The sequence below is a fragment of the Arvicola amphibius genome, chromosome 8, assembly GCF_903992535.2.
Source record: "Arvicola amphibius chromosome 8, mArvAmp1.2, whole genome shotgun sequence".
NCBI classification, from domain to species: domain Eukaryota; kingdom Metazoa; phylum Chordata; class Mammalia; order Rodentia; family Cricetidae; genus Arvicola; species Arvicola amphibius.
In genome coordinates this window covers 6,617,592-6,640,768 of record NC_052054.1, presented here as the reverse complement: position 1 = coordinate 6,640,768, position 23,177 = coordinate 6,617,592, and the positions used below count along the sequence as shown (strand labels likewise).

General features: G+C 41.5%; 2 protein-coding genes across 6 annotated transcripts in view; one reads left to right on the top strand and one right to left on the bottom strand.

The window, feature by feature from the left end:
* Prkn (parkin RBR E3 ubiquitin protein ligase) overlaps nucleotides 1–13,392 on the bottom strand; it is a 1,148,335-nt gene extending 1,134,943 nt beyond the window's left edge. For all 4 annotated transcript variants that reach the window (XM_038339600.2, XM_038339601.2, XM_038339602.2 and 1 more), the window contains exon 1: nucleotides 13,253–13,392. In XM_038339600.2, the coding sequence (XP_038195528.1) occupies nucleotides 13,253–13,259 (7 nt within the window). In that variant the 5' untranslated portion in view covers nucleotides 13,260–13,392. The remainder of the gene's footprint in view (nucleotides 1–13,252) is intronic.
* Nucleotides 13,393–13,706: 314 nt separating this feature from the next.
* Pacrg (parkin coregulated) overlaps nucleotides 13,707–23,177 on the top strand; it is a 460,392-nt gene continuing 450,921 nt past the window's right edge. For both annotated transcript variants that reach the window (XM_038339699.1, XM_038339700.1), the window contains exon 1: nucleotides 13,707–13,983. In XM_038339699.1, coding sequence (XP_038195627.1) covers nucleotides 13,828–13,983 — 156 coding nt within the window. In that variant the 5' untranslated portion in view covers nucleotides 13,707–13,827. The remainder of the gene's footprint in view (nucleotides 13,984–23,177) is intronic.

The following is a 23,177-nucleotide window of genomic DNA, read 5'->3' as shown; positions in this document are numbered from 1 at the left end:
CCAGGCATGAGGGCTGCATTCTGGAACACCTATTGTCCCCATCATTACTAGCAATGCCAGACTTTCTGAACAAATACCCAGTGGACTCCCTGATCAAAGACTTTGGGTGGCTGAAGAGTAGGGAGACTGGATGAAATCAGAACTACACACTGGCCTCATTCTGATGCTTAGGGTCCTACTGATTGTAGCCATAACTTAAGTTTGTACCAGACAGCTTAATAGGTTGGTTTCTAGCCTTTGTGGTGGGATTAGTCATACTGACCACAGTGTGACATATTCACGTCACAGCTCAGAAGCCAACAGAATGGCACGATATTCTGAAAGGATGATTTCTTCTGGGTGCCTTGCTCACCACATGTCTTATTGTGCATGCAGATGTTCTTGGTACTGACCAATTATTTCCCTTGACCCTATCTCGAGGTTCTTTATATAATCTTAAGAAATTCACCAATGCCTATCTCTAGATAAAGAGTGGGTTTCCTTATGGCTTGTTATAGCATTGGTGGATTCTTAAAATTGACTGTCCTTCATCTGCAAGGCAAGCCTACTACACGGACGGCATTGATCTGGATCATATCACAGCACCTCTGTGAAATTTGGGGACAAAGGGATCTGTAAGTTTAATGATGTTTATTTAACTTTCCACATCATAGCAATGGGCTCCTAAGTCTCTGGTCTGTAAGTCTTATACGTCAGCACCATCCATGCTATATTTAGACACAATGACTTTTTAGCTTGTAAGTAGGGTCAACACCTCGACATGTGGCAACCTAAAGCCATATCCAGTACCCACTCCCAATACCCACTCCCAGACAGAACGTTCACATAGGAAAGTACACAGATGTACTAAAGCTGCATCATTTTACCTAGATTTTGTTTGTTTTATGTTTGTTGGGGTTTGGTTTTTGGTATGGGGGTTTCACTATGTAGCCTCAGCTGTCCTAGAATTCATTCTTTAGACCAGGCTAGCCTTGAACTCAAGAGCTCCTCCAACCTCTGCCTCCTGCATGTGGGACTAAAAGTGTGTTCCACCACTGCCCAGCTTACCTAGATGTTTTTTGTTTTTATGACAATCAATAAAAAAATTCTTTATACACAAACATCAAAACCAAGTGACTAATTTTTATCTTCTAGAACAAAAGCATCTGGGACTGACTCAAACACACATGTCTCACTTTATTCCCCTGAGCAGCAGCACATCTATCAGGGTCCTGGCTGGCTTTCTGTCACTTCATAAAAGACTAACCAGGATCAACTCAGGGAGGAAAGGGTTTATTTGGCTTATAGGTTACAGTCCACCATCCTAAGGTTACTTCCCTAAGGTTGTTCTGTTACCTTTCCTGTGCCCAGGGATAGCGCCGCCCACAGTGGGTTGGGTCCAGTTATATAATAAGCAATTAAGAAAATGCCCACAGGCCAATCTGATGGAGGCACTTCCCAAATGAGATGCCTTCTTCCTAGGTATGTCTAGGTTTATGCCAGCTGACATCAATTATGATAAAGGAGAAGATTACTGTAGCTTCACTCCTGAAATGTGGGGAACTATGATGTATATAAGACATTTTTTTAATAGCATGGTGGGAGGCGCAATTTAGGATATGTTTGTATTTATTCCAAGTTTTATTTTTTTTAAAGATTTATTTACTTTATGTACACGGTGTTCTATCTGCATGTACACCTTTACACCAGGAAGAAGACATCAGATGGTTGTGAGCCACCATACAGTGGCTCGGAACTGAACTCAGGACCTTTGGAAGATCAGCAAGTGCTCTTAACTGCTGAGCCAGCTCTCCAAGCCCACAAATTTTATTTTTAAAAGGATAATAAATTAATCCAACAAATAATAAACCTACCCCATGAAGACCGAAGAATAATGGCAAGACCATTATTCATATAATTTGTCATTTGTTAAACAGAGGGACAAAAATGGTATGCCAGATACAGAAAAGAATTCAATTTTATATTTCTTTGTAGAAAATACTACAAAAGTAAAGTATTCAAGGTTTCAGATTTCACCTTTGGAAATTTAATACAAAGATTCAAATGCCACCACATACTTTTTGCATGCTTATTAGCAAAAGACACAATACTTCACTGTAATAGCCAGACTTCTGGCTGAGTAGATATGAAATGTGATTGAAAGCTATTCTAAATTTATTGCTCTATAACATACATAAATTTTAAAACCTGAGCTAAAAACTCGGAAAATTCATGTCACTTTGGAAGGTAATTCCATATTCACTTGAATCTCTACTTCATTAAAAATAAAAATGAATGGTTTTCAGAACAACCAGACATGAGCTTGATGGATGATCATGTCTCCACCCCCTGTGAGCAATGAGAAAAAAGTAGCTATGTTTATTAATAACGCTCCATATCCTAGGAAATAGATAAGATGCTGTTGGCATGTTGGGTTATTTAATTATGAGGAAGCGCTGCTGGAGGTGTGCTTGCTCACGGTAAACAGAAACAAATAACTCAAAACCATGCAGAATTCCCAGTGAAAACATTAAAGTTAAACTTGTCTTTTAGATATCATGAAGGAACATGCTTAGAAAAATTATGGGAGAAATCAGACTTCCGCTGTCTTATGTATTCCACCAGAGTCTGTGTGTAAGCAGGGTTCAGAAGCTGATGCTGAAGCCTTGCATAGGGCAGAGTGATGTCACCAGAATAACCCGAAATACTAAAAGCATGGAAATGTTTTTCCTTTTAAAAACAACCTCAGAATAATTAAGATAAATGTCTGTCTAAATTAAAGTGCCATGAAGGTTTCTCTACAAGGCTTTAGGCTCTATAAGCACCCTTGACTTTGGCCTGTCATGCTTCTTCAATGAATCATGCAGCAGTCTAGAAGTCAATTGAAATGATTGAATCAAGGAAAATCAAATTTTTTAACATTTATTTTCAGTAATGTGATTATGAAGCTTTTAGTGATATTGTAATTACTTTGAAGCTTTGAGCATATGTTTCTATGGAAAGCATCCCATAGAGAAAAGCTACACTAGAGAAACAAGTAAATATAGACCCCAAAGGAGAAAAATGTATTTGATATGAAGTTAAAAGATAAAGATAAAAGAGACAAAGCATCTATGTGATTTATATTCTAAGCATCATACATAGAGCAACCACTTTCAAACCCCAGCATCATGAAAAATTCAAATAATTAAATGGCTTCCCTCTAAGAGTTAGCACTAGAGAAACACCAAGGAGAAGCAACAGTAAAGAACAGGGCAAAGGAAGAAAAAGAGCATCCTGAACTAGTCTAGGGCACTTTGCATAGGAAAACACTGCAGATAAAATCCTCCTCTTGAGTTTAATGAGTCATCTCCTCTGAGTCTGAAACATTTTACATGTATTTAGCATTTATTAAATCAGGCTATAGAGTTATTCACTCTTTTCCTACCTCAACACTTACTGAGATGCGGCTGGGCTTAGAGACTAAAGATAACCAAGAAGAGGCTGAAGCCAGCTGAGACACAGAGTGCAGAGAACGGATTCTTCCAAGGACACTGGAGAGGAGAAACCCAAGGCAAGCCTGATAGTTCCTCACCTTTCATTTCTGCTGCCATTCACTCAGCAGTCACCTCTTACGTAAAAACATACGTCTTCCTTCAAGAATGAGGTATTATGTAAACAAACAACAACAACATAGAGTCTTTAGGATTTAGAAGAAAAAAATGATTCTGTGGAAAATATAAAACGTACAGACCTGATGTGGGAGAGTCTTCTGTTTGTGTTGATTTCAATAAAGAAACTGCCTTGGCCCATTTAATAAGCCCGCCCTTAGGTGGGTGGCGTAGACAGAACAGGAAGAAGGAAGTGAGGTAGATGGTTCAGTCAGATGCCACAACTCTCCTATGTTAGACCGCCATGCCTCTCCTCTCTGAGACAGATGCCATGAAGCTCCAGCCATGCATCAGTCAGACATGCTGAATCTTTCCCGGTAAGACACCACTCGTGGTGTTACACAGATTATTAGATATGGTCTAATCAAGATGTGAGTAAGAGGCTGGAACTAATGGGCCAGGCAGTGTTTAAAAGAATAAAGTTTCCGTGTAATTATTTCGGGTGTAAAGCTAACCATGCGGGAGCCTGGCGGGACGATAAGCAGGCCTGCTCGCTCACTCATCACTACACAGACCCTCCAAGGATTAGTTTGTTTTGATTACATCAAATTGTCCTAATATCTTATAGACCCTGCCTGGTGGGAAACAATGTAACAGATTCTAAGGGTTTAGCCCAGCTAAATATGTGCCTCTGTGTGTCTAGGTCTCTGTGTAAACCTAGAGCTTACTGATTCCTCTGAACGAGCTTGCTAGCCAACACAATGGATCTGCCTGTCTCTGCCCAACTCTGCTCCTGGAAGGAGTGCACCACCAAGTCTGGCTTTTAGTTTGGACACTGGGGACCCACGTCCTCGTGTTTGCTTGGTAAGCTCTTTACCCACTGATGCACCTCCCAAGCCCACCATTTTCAAATTTAAATCAATTCCTTCCTGTCAGCCATAGGTAGCCACTTTCTGCTATTACTTTTGATGATATCCAAATCATGAACTTAAATTAGCCTGATCTGCAGCTGTCAAAGTTTGCTTCCTCTGCTGAAATTCACCAAAATACAGTATGCTAACTTGTAGAACGTTATGATAAATCATGGCCATGATTTTGATGGTAACCAAAAGTAAATAAGAATCAGCATGGCCCTCATGCCACAACTATCTTTTTATGCAAATTTTTCAAATCCACTCCACCATTAAGATCAAGCAGTCCCTCATCACTCTCCATCATGGCACGGGATACTTCTCTGAGATGCCGACATATTCCCTACAAATCTTACATCACTTCTTCCTCAGCTGCTCCGAGTCAAACGCTGGTCCATCCCCAGCCCAGAGCCTGCTAACAATTCTTCCATCTTACTCACAGTTCCTCCTTATGAAGCCCACGGTCTTTATCCACCTGCTCAGAAGCCCCTGTCCTCTTTCTGCAGCCCACTGTCTTAGTTGGAGGTTACTTTGCTGGGTTCCCACACCTGAACACAGCATATTCTGGAAAGAGCAGCTTCTTCCGTTACAGCACAGCCTCTCTGTGCCTGCCACAAGGCCTGAGAATGAGGTCTAAAAAACACTGAACAATCATTTTCTTAATTTGTCAATAAAAAAATGAACCTTTGCCTTTTTCAAAAATGAAATTCTGCATCTATTTTAAAACTATAGTCCACATTTTCTTTAGATATTCTTCTAACTATATAAATAATGAAAAATGGGCCATATTTCAAAAAATACTCTTTCCTGAAGTCAAAATCTATATTGATGTACTTAAAAACTGAAGCTACCAGATTGTTCTTTTGTCCTTCTCAACTTTACTAAAATTTATTCTAAATTTTTAACTGTGTAATTTTCAGCAAGTCAGATTAGTTAGTATTTGCAACAGGCAAGGCAATGTTGATCTAATACAGAAGATCAATAACTGTCTAATAGTCACAGCAAACTCAAATCAGAAAGCAAAACATACATGAAATTCTCATTGGCTCCTGTTTTGCCTGACCGTCTGTTGTTATATAAAGTCGTATTTTCTGTCAGAAGCATAGCAAAGCTTCCCTTTCTCTATGAGATGGAAATAAGCAACTGGGGCCATTAAACTGGCCAGCTGCAACTCACGACTGCAGTCCAGGGGAGCATGCACAGGTTCTGCTGCCACCTGGGAAAACTGCCTTGGCTACGCCCTTGGCTGCTGTTATCAACTAGTCCATAGAGTAGTGGAGGGCAAAGATTAGACTCCTCACGCGCAACATTACTGCATGATTGCACTACATTTAAATGACATGCAAAAACAAACAAAAACAGTTCTACTGTCAATTCAAGGGATTCTAGCTGTCATTCTACAGCAGCCATACTTTCAAATGATAATGACTGCCCACAGTGGTAGATGAATAACACTTTCTCAAACTGTCTACACTCCAGGGCCTGCCACCTGTGATACCCACAGCTGTGGCAAAAGGGAACTGCAACTGAGCTTACACAAGGATCTGGAGATGGAACTATCCAGGTGGCCCCTAAATGTAACCACGAGTGCTCTCAAAGATGAAAGAAACCGGACCCCTATACAGAAGGCAATGTAGCTGAGCACAGTGCACACACCTGTAATCCGAACATCCTCCAGAAGAGCTGAGTGGATCTCACGACAGGACCAAGCCCTGGGCTACACACAAAAAAACTCTGTCTCAAAACAACAAAAGATACAAGGAGGAGGAAAGAAGTAAGGAGTGAGGGCAGAGAAGAGGAAGACAAGAAGAGAGATGTGAAGGGGAGGGGGAGGGGAGAGGGGGAGGAGATAAAGGCAGCCACAGCCACAGCAGCAGTGTGACTATGGAGCCAATGGGGAGGCCAAGGACTTCTCTAGGTAGGAAAGAGCCCTCCCTAGAGCCTACAGAAGGAAGGCTGGCTAACAAATCATCTCAGGAATTATCACAGTATAATTTATCCTAAGCCATTAAATGTGGTAATTTGTTATCGTAGCAATGAAAATCTAATTGAGTCACTGAGACACGCCTCCACCACATATGGAGAAAAACTGACTCTGAAAGAAACTGAAACAGTGGTTCTCGGGTTTCTCTTCCTGAAAACGCCACATTCAAGATCACAACATAAAAGTGCTTCTCGAGTATTATCATTTAAATTTTTCCTGGCATTAATTAGCAATGAGAGTATAATTAATTCAATACTTATAACAACTACAGGGCATTTGTTTTACACTGTATGTCTGTGTGTGGCGTATGCACAGCCACATGGACATCCCCCAGTGACCTGCCCTGTGTGCTCTGCCTTATCTCGCTGAACCTGGAGCTCAGCCAACAACCAGCAAGCACGGTAATCCTCTTCCCCCAACACACCCCAACACACAGCCCTGGGGTATCACACACATGGCCTTGCCTGAATTTTTCATGGGAGTTAGGATCCAAACTTGATTACAAGTATGCACAGCAAGCACACATAGCCACTGGGCCATCTCTCTCCAGCCCATTTGTCTTTTTGTTTGTTTGTTTGGTTGGTTGGTTTTTTTGTTTTGTTTTGTTTTTGTCTTTTTTGTTTGTTTGTTTGTTTTTTGTTTTTCGAGACAGGGTTTCTCTGTAGCTTTGAAGCCTGTCCTGGAACTTGCTCTTATAGACCAGGCTGGTCTCAAACTCACAGAAATCCACCTGCCTCTGCCTCCCGAGTGCTGGGATTAAAGGCGTGCGCCACCACCACCGGGCTGTCTTATTCTTAAGGGTGTTTCATAACATGTTGCTTTTGGACAGTTCCAAAACATTAATGTTGAATACTAGAGTTCCTGATGGAGGGCTCCCATTGGCTAATAAAGAAACTGCCTGGCCCATTTGATTGGCCAGCCTTTAGGTGGGCGGAGTAGACAGAACAGGAAGAAGGAAGTGAGGTAGATGGCTCAGTCAGATGCCACACCTCTCCTAAGTGAGACAGACCACCGTGCCTCTCCTGAGAGAGATGCCAGAGGCAATGAAGCTCCAGCCCAAGATGGATGTACGCTAGAAACTTCCCGGTAAGGCACCACTTTGTGGTGCTACACAGATTATTAGATATGGGTTAATCAAGATGTGAGTAAAAGGCAGAAAATAATGGGCCAGGCAGTATTTAAAAGAATACAATTTGTGTGTTGTTATTTAAGGGCATAAGCTAGCCGGTGGCTGGGAGCCAGGTGGCGGGAAGCCGCCCGCAGCTCTTCACTACAAGTTCCAAAAATTCTTACAGCTCCAAAATAATATTTTGGGAATATACTTTCTGGTATTTGAGACATAGAAATGAAATACTACTATGTACTTTTCAGTTATGGCAACTGAGTTCTTGTACTAAAACTATTTAAATAAATCTTTTTAATAATTAAAATTCACAGTTATCGATCTTAAATCACTAGTGTTTATCAGCCTATCATTTCTCAAAGACAAGGAAGTCATTACCTCCTCTAACATCTCACATCTCACATTGCTCCCGTGCTGACTAATCTGACTTCCATAACACACACCCTATTGGTTATAAAATGTTTAAACTAACTAAGAAGCTAGAATTATTCCTAATAAATGTATAATCAAATAATTATGACAATGACTTGCTCCAATAGGGAAGGTCCCTGAAAGTTAAATTCCCAGAAAAAAAAATTTCAGAATTGTTCCTTCCACATCTAAACAAAACAGATTTCATGGTGCAATGCCTGTGCTGGCTATTTTTGTGTCAACTTGACACAAGCTAAAGACATCTGAGAGGAGGGAACATCAATTAAGAAAATGCCTCCAAAAGACCAGGTTGTAGACAAGAAGCAGGGCATTTTCCTAATTAGTGGTCTATAGGGAAGGGCCCAGCCAGCCCATTGTGGGTGCTGCCATCCCTGGTCTGGTGGTTCAGGTTTCTGTAAGCAAATAGGCTGAGCAAGCCATAGAAAGCAAGCCAGTAAGCAGCACTCCTTCATGGCCTCCACTTCAGCTCCTGCCTCCAGGTTCCTGCCCTGATGTCCTTCAAGGTTAAACAGTGCTGAGGAAGTATGAGCCAAATGAATCCTTTCCTCTTCAAGTTGCTCTGGTCGTGGTGTTTTATCACAGTTACAGGAACCTTCACAAAGAACGCCCATAAACCACAGGCATATAAAGACAAGCATATAGATCTGTTGTAGAAAGTCACCATGGCAGAAAGTCTTCATGTGGTTGATATGGTTGATACTATTCGCAACACATTAAAGAGGGAAAAAAAGACAAATGAAGAAATTATGGCAGGGATGGCATCAAAATAAAAGGAGAAATTCCTTTGCCTACCCATTGGGCAGCTCATCAGTGCCTAAATGAACAAGAGTGGGTACTGTCTGATATTAGCCCTTCATCCTATTACTCTCTGTTTGTATCACATATTAAGATTATATCTAAATTGAGCACACAGCAGAACACAATTCCCCTGTAATAGTATGAATACAAACATCACACTCTGCTTCTATAATGGACAGAGTAACGTCTCTACCACATACACCTCTTATCAGGCCAAGTAAATCACAACTCATAGGGATAAATGGATTCCTATTTCTGTTTCCTTCCCAACACACACACACACACACACACACACACACACACACACACACGCACACACACGGAACATTCCTGGGCAGCATCACTTAACATAGTCCATATAAAAAATTGATACTGGAATGATTACTGTCAATTGAAATATCTATTAATACAAGAAAGAAAACACGCTATTTAGTGAGAGAGGAGTGAGGAGATTGGACTAGCCTAGGTGATGAGGAAATGCAGTCCTAGGGGAAAAGGACTGCTAACTGCACCCCTTCTAACCACAGCCCTCCTCTATGAGATGAAGTAAATAAACCATGTTTGGGGGTTGCAATACAAATCAGCTAGCTGCCACATAAGTCTCAGTCTTTAATATTATAAATGTGAGGAGGAAACCATTCAGAGTACTACAAAGAAACATTTAAAATGAGCTCATTAAATGCAAATTAAAACAGAAACATTGAAAAAGCACTGGGCTACCACTAAAGGCTGAAGAAACAGCAGGTAAGAAACAATTCTCATTGATCAAAGAGCTGAAAGCTAACAGAATAAAGTATTTTGCATTGAACCTGGTTCATGAATATTAAGCATTTTGAAATAAGAACTTTTTCTTTCTTTTTCTTTTTCCTTTTTTGTGGGGGGGGAGGCGGGTGGGAGTTCAAAGAAGCTTTAGAGGTAGGGGTGGATTTGCATATATTAATACCAAGTCCTTCTACTGTATCATTTTCGAGCCATAGAGCTTTGAATTTAAGAAAAATGCAGACTTCAGAAAAGCCTTTAGAAATAGGACCAACATTTGTAAAGGACATAAGGTTTTTTCAGAGGCTTTGGACCCAAAACAGGACTGAATAAAATTATACAAACTCTTCTCTCCAAAAGTTCCGTAGAGCCCACTTTGTGACGCAGTAGCACAAGGGCCTCTCGTGACAGTCTTAGATGAGGAGCTCCTTTCACCAACGTTATTAAAAGGACAAGGCAAATGCACAGTACATTAACATACAACGACAAAGCTCAAGACTGAAAATCCTTGCGGGAAAGTTTTCAAACAAAGCCAGATGCTGGGCCAATAGTCAATACAGACAGAATATTTACAATGACAAAACTTTTTTTTTTTTGTCTACTCCATTCTTGTATCGTTGGCACCGACTCACAGTATCAGACAGGGAATCCATGCTCAATGCTGGAATCTGCTTTTGTAAAACTAAATCATTATAAAATGAAGTACTTTTCCTAAAACCCATTTTGAAGTAAAATGTTTACCCTTTACCTATAAAAAAGACAATAAAAAAATACTTGCTGTCAAGGGATAATAAAATGTATGCTGACACTGTCAGAGAGGACAGGGCCACCTACAACAGGGACAGCAGGCACACTGAAAGGCCTATGGCTACTGAACACGCACTCAGAGAGAACACTTTCATGGCTAACATCATAAAATTGGAGAATAGACAGTAACAAGTGTGATCTTTATATGCAGTTAAATTTGCTAAAAGATTTTCCACAAGATATAGAAAATAATATTTTTGATCAATTAAAACAACACCTTTGAATGGCACCCAGGTCTAATGAATCCTAGGATACATCACTGAGCTACATTTCTATCTCAAAAACCTCGGTAACACTGAGCTTTCATTTAAGAACTTCCTATCTTAATTGTGTGAGAACCCATGTCCTTTAATAGCTGATGTTATCAAAGGCCTAAATGTATAGGACATTTAGAACAATTCACAATTGTCACCACTAAAATTTAATTTTAAACACAAAGAAGTGCTCATTTCTTAAAAGATAAAAAAAAATTTAAAGAGGTGCTCAGAATTACATTTTTCTCAGTTAAGTTTTCTGAAGCTTTTCATTATCTCGAATCCTTTCTCCATACCTCACAAAGGCAAACTTTTTCATTGACTTCAATTAAATTATGGTTTAAGTTTGTCTGGGTCAAGACATTTAACACATCAATCATAATCCAAGAGGAAAATGGAAGCACCTATAAAGCCATCCCTAGGACAAGAAGGAATCCTCTATTTTGAAACAATAAAAAGAAAATTGTTTTATGGGTACTGAAATATTTGCCCCTTTTCCTCATATTTGGCCGGGAAACCAGTCCATAGGATTTTTCTCAGAGGAAAGCAAGGACTTCAATGAAAGAGGGGGTGCATTGCCTGCACTAGGAGGATGCAGCAAGGTGGGAGAGTATAAGGATAAACAGCACCAGCTCTGTACTGCTGAGCAGTGTAAGACACTGTTCGGTTTCTAGAGAAATCTACGTGTCCTTTAACCTGCAACAGAACTCTGGACAGAGACTCTGCCTTCGCTTCCTGGCTCAATGATGACTCACAAAAGTGCAAAAGACCCAGGCCTTCCTTAGAATTGATTCACTCTCACCTGTTCTGACTGTTGTCAACACACCCAAGTCAGAACTGGCAAGTCAGAAGCTCACTAAAAATGGCCACTAATAGAACTAGGAAATAAAACTAGGTGAACTAAATAATTTAACATTTTTATGCAGTTTTTTAAATATGCAAGTTCAAGTTCCTTTTCCTGGGATGGGGGACAGCGATTTAACCATTTGTGTGAAAATGCACACTTATTCACCGTACAACAGTCGTTAGTGAAAGTGAAGGACAGGGCTTAAATTCACCTTTTATCTCCCTTGTTTCTGTCAGCAATGGATTTAGTTGTGACACCAAGATATCACACTTCTTATTAAGAGAGTTCCAGATAAATCTTAATAAAACTGCCCAAATCTATTCCATCCTAAAAGTTATTAATATAATTTATTAGATTCTTTATACAAATAATTATTTCTAGTTCTTAATTTCCTGTCTTTATATAGCTTTATAGGACATTTGTGCCTCAAAAATCACTCATAAACTAGATTGAGTTGGAAGAAACTAAACGTGTGAAATTCTCTTCAGAATATGAAATATTTCTTTCTTGTAAAATCTCCCATAATTTTTCTAATCTCTCCCGCTTGGTTCACTGACTCAGTTCAGGATTGTGTTTACAAACCAGCTCTTAAGGAGACGTCACCTGAAAGGCTCAGGAAGATTCATAGAAATGTACCTTTTCTATAAAATTAACACGTTTCCATTTCATTCAGCAAAAATACACACTACCGTACCAAGGTGAGAGAAGCTAGCCATCTGCCGCTTGTACCTCTGCTTCAGAGAGGAGGCTAGTGACCTGGCATGATTCCCCCAGCGAGGGGTAAAGGAAGGCTGCGTGTGCACTCTAACCTAACTTTCGTAGGTAAAAGCAGACGTAGCTACTCGCACCATGTAAAGCATTTATTTGATAAGCCACCTCTCATCTGTCTTCTGGACACACCTCGGATAGAGCCACTTCAAACGTGCTTGGAGTGATACTTCTCAGGCATAGACCACAAACAAAATCACCAAAGCATCAAGACACCGTTGGCAGGCGTCTACAGTAGGGAAACCGTCAAACAGGAATATTCGCTCAGCACCACTGCGCATTTCTACTCATTTTGGGGGAGAACCCGAAGTGACTGGGACCTTGACATCTCTGAGAGGACCATTCTAACCTTCCTAGTTCACGGTGCTTACAGCGACTCTAGTGGCCGCTTCCAAAGCTGCACTCATCAGACAGCACCCAGTCGCTACCTGTCAAAGACTCCACCTTGGCTATGGCCTACTCTCCGCTACTCTTTCGCCTCAGATCTTCGAGGAGACATTTTTTAAAAAGACAGAACTGAAGGTGCAACGTGCCATCTCTGGAGCCCATGATTCCACCAGTCGAATGCTTCCTGGGGGCTTCTTAAAAGTCCTACAGGGTCTGAACCTGCCCTGGGGTGAAAGACAGCGTGACAGTCCCTGACAGGTGCAGACCTAGGCTGCTCCTCGCTCAGGGGTGGCAGAGCGCCAGGCTGCTGACCGTGCGGGACGAGCCCCGCCGTGGGAGGGCGCCGCGGTGCAGCCGGGTGTCCGCCCGCGGGGATGCCTGCCCTGGGCAAGGGCGGCGTGGGGCACACCGAACCCGGTCACTCGCGGGCCCCCGGGGCCGAGGACGCCCACCGGGCGGGCGGAGAGCGGGGCACACGCCTTCGCCCCGTGTCACCGACAGGTGGCTCGGGCCAGCCCCCGCGGCTCGCGCTCGGACCCGTGGGGTGTGACGTGGCGCCACGCACGGGCGCGGGGCGGCGCAGAGAGGTTGTACCTGGCAGGCACACACGTACCTATCATGGTCACCGGGCGGGTGGTGGCTGCGGGGCGAGCAGGGCCTACGCGGGCACCGACACCCGCCCAAGCCGCCCACCAGCGTTTCTCTCGGGTTTAGTCATCCAGGGTGGCCCTCCCCGCGTGGCCGGCAGGCCCAGTGCGCGTGCGCATCCGCCCCGAGCGCGAAGCCTCCTGGGAGTTGTAGTTTTAACGCGTAAGAATCTCCTCCTCTGGCTGAGGCCACCACCGCCGATCTCCCTTTCCGGATTAAGACCCAGGAAACGTGCGTCACGAAGGGGCGGGACTATCGGGCCGTAGTGTTGACAAGTCGCTTAGCAACCAGGAGGCTCACCTTTGGAAGCTTGTTGCGATTCAAACCTCGGGTCCCAGCCCTCTTACCGCCCCTCCCCTTCCCTAAACTCCCTTCACCTTGGAGCTGCCAAACATCTGGATCACCCTGGGCACCACGACGGGTTGAATTTCTACCAGTAACGCGCCTCTTTACATTTTTCCCCGACCTCCTGCTCACATCTGTAAAACTCCCTGATTTTTCTACCACACTTTTGATAAGACCAAGACGATTTCTAGGAAGATGGTGGCAGAAAAAGAGACCCTTACCTTAAACAAATGCCCAGACAAGATGCCGAAGAGGACCAAACTGCTGCCACAACAGCCGCTCCCGGTGCACCAGCCTCATTCCCTGGTTTCTGAGGGCTTCACAGTCAAAGCCATGATGAAAAACTCAGTCGTAAGTGATCTTCCTCAATTGAACGCACTGCTCCGAATCAGGGGACACAAGGTTGTAGAGGATGGCTGACCCCAAGATGGGTTCCAAGCCCAGGTCCCCAGTGAGTTCTGTTTGCCAGAACTGGCAATGACTCAGTCGGTAGCCCACCCTGCCCATAAGTGTGCAGACAGGTAGGCCAGGTAGTTAGATAGCTTAGGGGACAAGTGATGTACAGGTTTATAAGCACTTTCGCGAGAGCTTGTACTTTTACGGCCATCCCAAATTACACTTAATCTTTTTATTTTTAACCCGAAGGGGAAATCCTTATCCTTATTGCAACCTAAATTAGTTCCAGTTAGAAAAGGACCTTCTAGAGTGAGAATCCTTAGAAGTCATAGACTTGCAATATTTTAACATGAAGCGGTATCCAGCTGGGACACATAGACGCCTCAATAATCTATAAAGTAATTTATTTCCCCTGGAACACTTTAGCATGCTTAGAATTTACTCAGCAACATTTTTGGCAAAATGATTGAAGTATTCAAAAGCTACTTAAGTGAAAACTGGTTCCTGATAGTCCTTTTAAATACATTTTTAAATAAGATGAGCTCTATTTCAAGTGTCCCTACCAATACAAGTCCTATTTCATGTTTATTACTTGTGGTAATAAAAATAAAATATTCTTAACACCAATGGGGGGAAATATTTAAAGGCACACATATACTTTAGCTATATGCATAACACTGCTTTTAAACCTTTTTATTTATTAAATAGCCTCTAATTTGGTATACTAAACCAGATATATCTCTTGAGTAGGCACTGTTTAAGAATGCGGGGTTAAATAATAAATGTAATTTAGTATTTTCAAATTTGTACAATTTACACCCTGGGAGGATCTTATTATTCAATATATTACCTTAATAGTGTTTTCCGTTGTCCCATTATTTCTTTATTTATTTATTGCAAGCCCAATACTACCTTATTTCTAAACATATACTTAGAGGGCACAAATAAAGTAGACCACCTGTAGACTTCCAGCTCAGATTCCTGGGTTGCCAAACAAAGTCATATTCATATATTTCGCTGTATGTGTTGGTTGGCTTATAGTAGTTAAAATTCTTGGAAGCAGTCTAAAAAATGACAGCAGAGTTACAGAAAACAGAAAAGGTTGTTTCTATATTCAATACTTACAGTTCACCACTTCTGAGTTAATGATATTGATATTGTTACGTTGTAATGTTAAAGTTTCTCTTTCTCTCTCTCTCTCTCTCTCTCTCTCTCTCTCTCTCTCTCTCTCTCTCTCCTCTCTCCTCTCTCTTTCTCTCTCTCTTTCTCTCTCTCTCTCTCAGCATATATGGTCTGAATAGAAGGTCTACTGAATATATAGACCTTCTATTCAGAGCAGATTTGCTAACTTTCATCTTTTCATTACAGCCACATGTCCCAAAAGCCAACCCAAACCCCTCTCCGGTGTTATACTCACGCTCAGCTCCTTCTGCAGCTCTCTAGTTCAGTGGGTAATTTTGTTTCAATTTTCTTCCAAGAAAAACACACAGAATTTGCCCTAATAACAATAATAATAATAATAATAATAATAATAATAATTAATAAGAAATTATTTATGAGATGATGGTGGCTGGAGACATTGATTATTTGTAAAAATGATGTCTTAAAATCCCAGTGGCAAGTGGTCTTAAGCAGTTTGTGATTCTTTTGGTTGCATGAATTTCTGTTTTGGTCTCTATATAAATAAGCAATCTCAAAAGTCTTCACTCAAAGAATAATACTCAAATTCATATCAATGCAGCATTTTCCACTAAAAGATGGAAGGAGATACAAAATTTGAAGATTTCTTGTTTATTGTCCTTCTTAGAAAAAATAATGGAGCCCATGACCAAAAACCACTTAGCCTGTATTATTCCTTCAAGTCGGCTAAAAGTGAACCCTTTATGCACTTATAGACCTTATCAAAAAGCAAGTTAGGTCAGGAATAGTGAAGTACAACACAACCTCATGCTCAGAAGGCAGAGCTAGGAGGATCAACCCTTGAAGATAGATAGCCTCAGCTACACAGGAAGTTAAAAGGAAATCTACAATATATATGGAGACCCTGTCTTAAGCAAGCAAGAAAGCAAGCAAGCAAGCGTGTGTGTGTGCATGTGTGTGTGTGTGCGTTCACGCACACACATGCACATACACACTGCAATATGGATCCAAGGCTGGATGATGTTACCTGTAGGCCCCCATTCCAAGCCCATCAGAAAACAGGCTAAGAAAGCTATAGAATTCCAAAAGGACACAATCTTCAATATAGCTTTAGACACAATGAGGAAAAAAGTCAGTAACCTGCAAAATGACACAGCCAGCAATGAAGAACAAGCAACTTCATGATGGTATGTCCCAGAAGCAGCCCCTGTCACTTCTGCATAAGTCCATTACAAAAGCTGAGTCTTAAAGCCACAGCTAGTTGGAAGAGGGACTAGCATGTGTTAGGTTTTAACTGGTAGCTCTTTGGCTGTCTCAGTCTCACAGTGTTTTATTATTGTAGTAGAGGGGAGATGGGACACTGGGAATAATTAGAAGTCACAGACTACCAATGCTAAAGGTGGTGCATTAGAGTGAAGAGAAGCTCAAAGATAAGCCCGCCCAGTCACAGCACAAACAACTAAGCTTTTGTGGCTAGGGTTGCAAATCCTCATTTCGTCAAATGGAGGTATTAATGACGGTGAAACCAGGGGACAGTTAGCTGATGCGGGCGAGCTCATCCCCTGAACACCTCGCAAGTACATAATGTCTCCCAAACTACCAATCAATTATCAATACATGTAGACTAAGCTTTCCAGAACAAAGTTCTGATGACACAATGTCAAGATTTGGGAGCAATCCAGTTCCGAAACAATAAACTGAAAGAAAAAAATTCTATAAGGCATACTTTCAGCAATCATCTCCTTTAAAAAAAAAAAAAACCCACTTTTTATTTTTTGGCAATTTCATACATGTATACAATGTATACAATGTGACCTGATCTCTCATATATGTATGTATGTATATACATATATAATGTATCTTGATCTTGAATGTATACAATGTATCTTGCTTGATCTTACATGTATATAATATATCATGATCATATTCACCCAAATTCTCCCTCCCTCTCTCCCTGTGTCCCTAGTGATTGCCCCTCCTACTCCTGTCTTCCTCTTTTGTTTCTAACCCACTGAGTCCAGTTAGTGCTGTCTGCATATGTGTGGGTGTGTTACTATCCACCTAAGCATGACCAATTTACCAGCTGCCACATACCTGAAAAAAAATGTCTCCTCCCCACCTCCCAGCTTCCAGTTGTTGGGGTGGAACCTCAAGAGACCCTTTCTCTTCCTTATTGGAATGTTAACTTGCTTGATATTGATTAGGTGATGCCCTATGAGTTCGTAAGTACAATGACCATGTCATGCCCAGGGGACAGCACTTCTCCACATCCTCTGGCTCATGCATTCTTTCTGACCCATTTCCTCATTGTCCCCTGAGCTCTGGTGGAGGATTGGTATGAATGTTCCATTCTCAGCACTAGGATTCTCTGCATTGACTAGACCAGCAGGCTTCTATAATCTAATTTAATTCTGTATTTTCAATTTATAACCCCCTCCCATTCTCATTTACGTAAGCTAACTGGAAAACTGAGTAATTTCTTTGTAGCGATGAGCTGCGGGCGGTTTCCCGCCGCCCTGCTCTCGGCCACTGGCTAGCTTAAAACCCGACATAACAACACACAAATTGTATTCTTTTAAAGACTGCCTCTTACTCACATCTTGACTAACCCATATCGAATAATCTGTGTAACACCACAAAGTGGTGTCTTACCAGGAAAGATTCAGCATGTCTACCTGATGGCTGGCTTCATCGCATCTGGCATCTCTCTGAGGAGAGGCACGGTGGTCTGCCTAACTTAAGAGAGGCGTGGCATCTGACTGAGCCATCTACCTCACTTCCTTCTTCCTGTTCTGTCTACTCCACCCACCTAAGGGCCTGTCTATCTGATGGGCCAGGCAGTTTCTTTATTAATTATCCAATGAAATCATCAGATAGATAGAAGACACACCTACATCATTTCCCCTTTTTCTGTTTAAACAAAAAAGAAAAGCTTTCACTTTAACATAGTAAAATTACATATAACAAAACAGTTATCAAGTAAGAATTAGTTACAATATTTATATCTACTTTATCTTTTATCATAACTAAGAAAAGCTATAACTATTGAACCATTCTTCAACTCCATCAAAGACTCCAGAAGGATATAATACTACCTAAGTAAACAAGAAATATGCAACTTTCAAACTCTAGAAATGACAGAGACAACTTGCTGCCTGGACAGTCACCCAAAGTTCCTCTGTACCGTTGGGGCATCCATCTTCGGCCTACAGGCCCATAGTTTCCAGCAGACATTTCCATGAAGCAGGAATTTTCAAAGGCAGTTCAGTCACTATCTGCTGTGTCCTGCAGAATGTCTCGCAGACTCTTTCATGAATCAGGAATCCCAAAGAATCATCTCACCTTTAGGCAAGTTCAGCAGTCCTCTCTCTGTGGGTTCTTTGTGTTCAGTTTATGCAACAGTCCAGGCAAGAGCAGTTTCTTGCCCAAATGGCTGTCAAACTCCATAAGGATCCTCTTTGATGCCCATCTTCCTCTTGAAGTAGATTGGTGCTGCCAGGAGCTGACGTGTCTCATTGTCATGAAAAGCCTTAAGTTATTAAAACATTTAAGTGGAATATTCTGTAGTCTTTGAAAAGATATTAGGAATGCCTATCTAACTGAAATATATCTCTATATATCTAGAAAATCTAACATGACTACAAGCTTTACTATTATTGATGACTATCCATTAACAACCTATATACATTACATTTTTAAGATGAACTACACAATCACAATACCTTAATCAAGATCAGAAATACATATACATATAACAAAATTGACCTTAAATTTAAATCACTAAAGCAAACTCCATATCAATGCAAATTATTCATATCTATATCATATCCCCCTTTAAATGTAAAAGAATATTTATAAACAATATTTGGGAATATGGACGTAGTTATTTCTCTCCAAACTGCTTCCTGCTGAATGGGAACGCTGTTAATCAGATCTCTCATGGTGTAACCTGTGTGCCAGGTTCATCTCAGTCGGCAGTTGAGTGAAGTAATTTTTTGAGGGTGTTCACAGCAACCTTTCAGGAGGACATGGTCTATCATACCATATTGGGATAGAAGCAATCCATATGGTCTCATTTTCTGTAAAAACAAAAGAAGAATCTCTTTTCCAAAGTATTATATCCTTAGATCCAAATTCTGAAGTCAAGGTATTTTCAAAATATCTATCTTGGATTAGTTCAGGAGCATTTATAAACAAATATCTTTTAGCAGCTGTTGCTTCTTCCTCAGCATTCGAACAATTCAAAGAGAGCATAATAGCATTACAGTATCAAGATTCTCTGTGCATTTTCCATCTTTATGTGGCTTTACTTTAACCACTATTTCATTTATTTTTACTTTTACTTTTTGAGACAGGTTCTCTGTATATCTTTGTCCTGGAATAACTCTGTAGACCAGGCTGTCCTTGAACTCACAGAGATCCTTCTGCTTCTGCCTCCCCAGTGCTGGGATTAAAGGTGTATGCTACCACACCTTCAACTCACAGAGATCTGTCTGTCTCTGCCTCCCAGGCATTGGGATTAAAGGTGTCTTCTGCCACACCTTGAAGTCACAGAGGTCAATCTACCTCTGCCTCCCAAGTGTTGGGATTAAAGGTGTGTACCATCACACCCAAATTACTCCTTCTCTCTTTTTCTTTTTTACTTTTAAGAACTTTAACCTTTAGCCTACATATATTTTCAACACATTGTAAACCATTTTGATGTTTTCTTCGACACTGAATCTTTCTTTTACTGTATATCTCTCTTTTTGTGACCACATAAGTCTTTAATTTACCCACCAAAATCGATAGAACTAAAGCCGTAACTTTGGCAGCTGGATCCAGCCCATGCCTTAGCTTTCTAGCCTCATGGTGGAGGTACCCGCAGGAGCCATGTTTATCACCACAACTCTGTGGCTGTTCAAGGTCCTTGCCAGCAAGCAAGCTGTAACAGTGTCAAACAACAGTCAGGACCGCCTGCTTGAAAGAGTCAGAGTTTGCCCTGGCAGTACAGACCAGAACGCCAGCATTTTAAAACAGCACAACTTTTTTCCTGCTACAGCTGAAAACCGAAAACACACGTTCAACTTTTCATCAACACCATTTAAGTGTTTTGTGGCAGGACCTCTTAATGAGCTGCAGGGTTTTGCAGCTGAAGCTGAGTCAGGACGCCTCTCTTAGATGAGAGCGCTTGCTCAGACCCGAGAAATTGCTGTTATCAAGAAAACATGCTTTACTCTATTCTTTCCCAAGCTTTCTCAGGTTTTCTGTGGATTCAGTTATCCACGTTGGCGCCATTCTGTAGTGGAGGGGCTGCGGGCAGGCCTGCTTTTCATCCTGCCCAGCTCCCGCATGGTTAGCTTTACACCCGAAATAATTACATGGAAACTGTATTCTTTTAAATACTGCCTGGCCCATATTAGTTTCAGCCTCTTTTTGTCTCATTCTCACATCTCTTGCTTTAACCCATATCTAATAATCTGTGTAACACCACAAAGTGGTGTCTTACCAGGAAAGATTCAGCATGTCTGACCTGATGGCTGGCTTCATCGCATCTGGCATCTCTCTGAGGAGAGGCACGGTGGTCTGCCTAACTTAAGAGAGGCGTGGCATCTGACTGAGCCATCTACCTCACTTCCTTCTTCCTGTTCTGTCTACTCCACCCACCTAAGGGCCCGTCTATCAGATGGGCCAGGCAGTTTCTTTATTAATTATCCAATGAAATCATCAGATAGATAGAAGACACACCTACATCATTTCTTATGCTTTTGATTTATGTGTAGTGGGTATTCACTCTGCCCATGACCTTGAGCTATCTGGCTCACTGGATGTGGTGCTTCTTGTCACCTATGTGGTCAAACTAATAAATTCCTTTCTGACTTTCTCAATGCCTACTTCTTCAATTGGGTGTTTAGACAGGAACTCAGAGTCACCACTGAGGTTAATAGTCAAGACTTCTGCTGCTCATTCTGGACAACAGGACACAAGGAGAAGTGACTGCTGCACCTTGCCAGACAGAGTAGGACAGTCTTTCAAAATTGCCTGCTTCTGAAAATGGTCTTTCACAAATTCTAGGCCTGTAGCCAAAGGTGGGTGCCCCAACATTACAAAGAAACATTGGGTGACTGTCCAGGCCAACTCGATCTCTCTCTCTCTCTCTCTCTCTCTCTCTCTCTCTCTCTCTCTCTCTCTCTCTCTCTCTCTCTCTCTCTCTCTCTCTCTCTCTCTCTCTCTCTCGTCTTGTATTTTTGGAAAGTTGTTTGCTTGCACTTCCTGTTTTCTCAGGTAATGTTATTTTCCTCCTCAGGTCTTTGATGGATTGAAGACTAGATAGTCACAGTTACTATCCTCTCATATCTTAGCTAAGAACATATCAGGGACTAGATTCAGATTCTCCGGGATAGGACAGCTGTTGGAGTAATCTCTGTGATTTGCCACTCACCTATGATCTGTACATTTAGAATGTGTTTCACAATTGATGTTGTTCTCGTTGGTTGTTGTTCCATTTTTGTTTATGTTATTACCCCTTTATTTCTCCTGGACAATACTTGATAATCATTCTTATTGTATATAGTTTTGTATTGTTTTAAAACTTACTTACTCAGACAAAAAGGGGAAGTGTAGTGGGTATTCGCTCCACCCATGAACATGAGCTAGGTGGCCCAATTCAGGCAGTGCTCTTGTCTGCCTATGTGACCTCTAGTAAGGAAGGAGGGTGTGGTGGTTGCACTCTCTTGGGTGGCAAAGGCAGAGGCAGGTGGCTTGAAGCAGCCTGTGAATGGTATCCAGCTTTCCAAGGATTCTGCAACTGGATTTACCATATCCTGTATTCGTGAGTGTGTTTCCCCCTTTCATATCCCAATAAATCATTGATACCCCTTAAATAGACAACTTAGGAGCTCAAAAGATCACATTAAAACACAGTGGTGGTGCACATCTTTAATCCCAGCACTCAGGAGGCAAAGGCAGGCAAATCTCTGTGAGTTTGAGACCAGCCTAGTCTACAGAATGAGTTCCAGGCTAGGGCAACACAGAGAAGTGTTGTTCCAAAAAAAAAAAAAAAAAAAAAAAAACCAACCAAACAGACAAAAAAAGCCGCCAAATCACGGTGGTCTTTACCTCAAATCCTCAGGCCCTCACTGCACTAAGAACAAAAGCAAAAGCTCCTACCTCCTGTGAGGCCTTTCCAGAGGTAGCTACATGCTTTTCATGTATCTATTCATTCTATGCACATATACATAGATATTTACATACGTATCCCCATCCTCACCATCTCCCTTCCTTCCTAGCGCCTTCCTCAGGCTATCTTGCTGGTCCTGATTCACTGGTGGCGGGTCTCCTTGATGACTGTTTCCTTCTAGCTCCTTCTACCTGCAGTGTACAGACCACCTTCTGTTGCTGCCTTCATTTTGTGTTGAAAAGTTTACTTTGTAGTAAGCTATTCCCTGACCACTTAAAATCTCAGCCTCTTAGTCATGGCCTCCAACCCTGCCCTGCCTAGAACTCCTGTCTGCCGTGATATCACTGTAGCTGGGCGTGGGTGTTCTCTGTTAGACACTCAGTCTTGGAGCCTTGGGGATTTCATTGCTTCGTTCGCTGCTCCATCTCCAGCCAAGGAAAAGTTCATGCCCCATAGTATGGGCTTTATTTTCTGCTTTTTTTTTCCTTTTTTTGGTCAAATGAGATATTTAATATTTAATTCTATAATCAATCATCTCAAAGTTACATTTTTCAAAGAAAATAACAATAAAAGTACATGGGTATTGAAACCATGAATACAATGTAGATGCCCTGTGAAATATTTTATTGGCTTATTACGAAAGTTGTATTGTACACTACCAAGCCTAAGAATGATTTGACTTAGGAAAGTTTTCTCTTAAGATTATGGATAATGTTTTAGTCTTTGTATCTTGAGACCTCTTGTAATCTTAATGTTCAGTTTAAAGGTGTTTTTTTTTTTAAATCTTAAATCATTTTTGTTTACAAAGGTAGAAATTCTGTGTTTATTTCCTAAAGGGCCAGAGTTGTAC